At 33.0% G+C, this 2,999-nt stretch overlaps 1 protein-coding gene across 1 annotated transcript; it reads left to right on the forward strand.

The window, feature by feature from the left end:
- Positions 1–1,170: 1,170 nt before the first annotated feature.
- On the forward strand, positions 1,171–2,996 carry LOC119665329 (chromosome-associated kinesin KIF4A-like; the record flags this gene model as incomplete). The annotated part of the gene is given in 2 exon segments (XM_038074586.1): positions 1,171–2,512; positions 2,869–2,996. Coding segments are annotated over 2 exon segments (1,470 nt in total), but the record flags the coding sequence as incomplete, so codon positions are not given.
- Positions 2,997–2,999: the final 3 nt, after the last annotated feature.

The following is a 2,999-nucleotide window of genomic DNA, read 5'->3' on the forward strand; positions in this document are numbered from 1 at the left end:
TACACAAATTATTATATTTGCTTTAAGTAATTATTAAAATATTTAAATATAAAAATTTTTAAATATTTTATAAAATTACGTATTTAATGTGGGTATGATGTCAACGTTTAATAATACATATGTTCCATGTTCTATATGAAAAGGTGTTTGATCTTTCTTTTTAAAAAAAATTATTTTTGTGTTCGTTTTATACCACTTACTTGTCACTGAGGAAATCCTCCTTGAATCTATATATGCTAAAAGCAATGTCTGTACTTTCACGAAGAGAAAGCAAGCTTATCGTCGTCCTAATCGTTTCTCAATGGAAAAAGCAATTAACTAAAGTTTATTTATCTAAGCCACATTAAGATTGTTGAAAACTGTACACCCGATGAACTGATCAGATACAGCACTACTCGTTGGGAAAAAGATAGGTTTATCCCTATATATTCCTTACAACATTATAGTTGATATAAAACAACAGTAATCGTATCTATAATTTGACGACTTTTTCATTTTAACTATTAAATTGAGCTGAAACAAAAGTGGTTTATGTTTATTATTATTAAGTTGGAGAATTCTACGACTACGACCTAGATTTTTCTGAAACCTAGTACTTGCAGTCTTAAAAATAATTATTTACGAATAATTAAATACAAGAATTATTTCCAAGACCACTGATGACGGGTATTTGACAATACTCGAAACAGCTGTATGATCAGCCAAAAATTCAATTAATTAAAATATAAAAAATAAAATTTTTGTTGTTGTAGTTCACTACTAATCGAAAAAAAACCTCTTTATGAAACCTATTTACTAAATAAGTTATAGCATCAAACCTACTTAATCTAGTCTAATATCTTCAACCGATATAAGGTGTGTTTCCTTCATTTGCGCATCAGTGTCAGTTGTGGCAGATAATGCCTGATTTTTGTATCAGAATGCCTAGAACCAACTATGTTAAATTAAAATTATATATTATGACTATTAATTTGTATAAATATAGAACTCAGTAGGTTTTGGTGTACCAAGCCCCCACTTCAACTTAATCTTACTTATCGTATATAAGTATAATATACAAATTTCTTCAAATCAAATCAAATAAGTTTCTGATAAAAAAGATTAATATTTTTATGTGTAATAAATTAAAATATATTATTTGAAATAATGCAATGTATTCTTTTCTTACAGCTGGTCAAGGTGCTGGTCATGTTCGTTATCGCGACTCGAAGTTAACTCGCTTACTACAAGATTCCTTGGGCGGAAACTCTGTAACATTGATGATCGCCTGTGTCAGTCCAGCTGATTATAATGTTGCGGAAACATTAAGCACGTTACGATATGCAGATCGTGCTCGCCAGATTAAGAATAAACCAATCATAAATCAAGATCCACACGCCATGGAGGTTAGTATACTCAAGGGCATAATACAAAAGTTGCGGATGGAGCTGTTAGCTGTGGGTGGCAATATGTCCGCTTCACTAAAAGTCGATGTACAAGGCGCTGTGCCAGTAATTGATTCCAACCCTGCTGACTACAATAATTTTCATGAAATACACAGCAAAAAATATCTTGAACTTCAGGAGAAAAATCGTTACTTGCAACAAAAATTACAGGCGACTTTACATGATGTTGCAGATAATGAGATGCGTGCGCATATTGCTGAAGTGGCACATGAGAAATTAAAAGACACAACGGTGCAACTAAGGAAAATTATAATGAATTTAGAAGAGGAATTCAAAATTGATTCCTCACCAGAAAAAATACCAACATTAATAGAATCTGTAGCTGAAATGAAAAAATTAATTGATAATCTCGATGAGGAACTTGATCATACAAAACTAGAATTAGAGAGAAACAAGAGTCCACTGGGTAATAGATCTGTGGACGATGAAAATATGTCAGAAAGTACAGATATATTGATGCAAGAAGAAGAAGACGCCTTTACTAATAAGCAAATAAATTTAAAAGAGCAATTGCGACAAATTGAAAGAGCACTTAACATCAAGGAGGAACTTCACCAACGTGTTGCGGGCAGTCTGAACAAGTTCTCAGTTGTTGAGGAAAATCCTGAGAAACTGATTGAATATGAGTGTAAAATAAATGAACTAGAAATTGAAAAGCAGGACTTGTTAGATAAGTTACAGACCACCAAAAAAGATGCGTCTGCTAAACTAGCGGAGGAACGTCGCAAGCGTTTACAAGTATTGGAGGCAGAATTAACTAAAGTCCGTTCGCAGCTTAAACAACAAACCAAAATGTTGAAACTTCGGGAGAAAGATACACTTATGATTAAAAATCTAAATAATGACATTAGGCTTATGAAAGAGTCGAGGGTGAAGTTGATACGCACTATGCGGCAAGAGTCAGACCAATTCCGCCAATGGAAGTTTACGCGCGAGAAAGAGCTTATACAGCTGAAAAACAAAGATCTTAAAAAAAATATGGAGATGAAGCGTAAAGAAGAGCTTCATTTGAAACAACGTAACGTATTAAAACGCAAGTTTGAGGAGGCCATGGCGAATAACAAAAGGTAACTATATAATGCAAATAATTGTTGTTCGTGTAGTAACCTACGGAGATCTATAGTGCAGATAGCATGATGAAAGGAATTACGAATTCGTATACATGGGTTAGATGTGGGTAGTTGAACGCGAAAAACTCGTACTTCTTCAGAGTCATAAGTGGCACTACGTAGTGTGAGTAGATGAGTAGTTGGACGTCCCATTCGAAAGAAATACTCTTCTTCCCTTTTCTTGTAAACGTGTTGTAATCCTTTCAAATATACTGCTCTTAAGGACTTATATTTACTGGTTAAAATAATAATATATATTTTTTGAATTCTTTCTAGATAATATATTTATAAACAATTTACTATATATTCAACAGGTTGAAGGAAGTGTTAGAAAAGCAACAACATGCTCAATCGATGCGACAAAGTGGAAAGAACACAACCTCTGCACCCATGAATGATAATGTATTAGCATTTGTAGAGCGTGAATTAGAAATATTCGTATCCT

This window comes from Teleopsis dalmanni, unplaced genomic scaffold (assembly GCF_002237135.1).
Source record: "Teleopsis dalmanni isolate 2A unplaced genomic scaffold, ASM223713v2 unscaffolded_contig_4504, whole genome shotgun sequence".
NCBI lineage: Eukaryota > Metazoa > Arthropoda > Insecta > Diptera > Diopsidae > Teleopsis > Teleopsis dalmanni.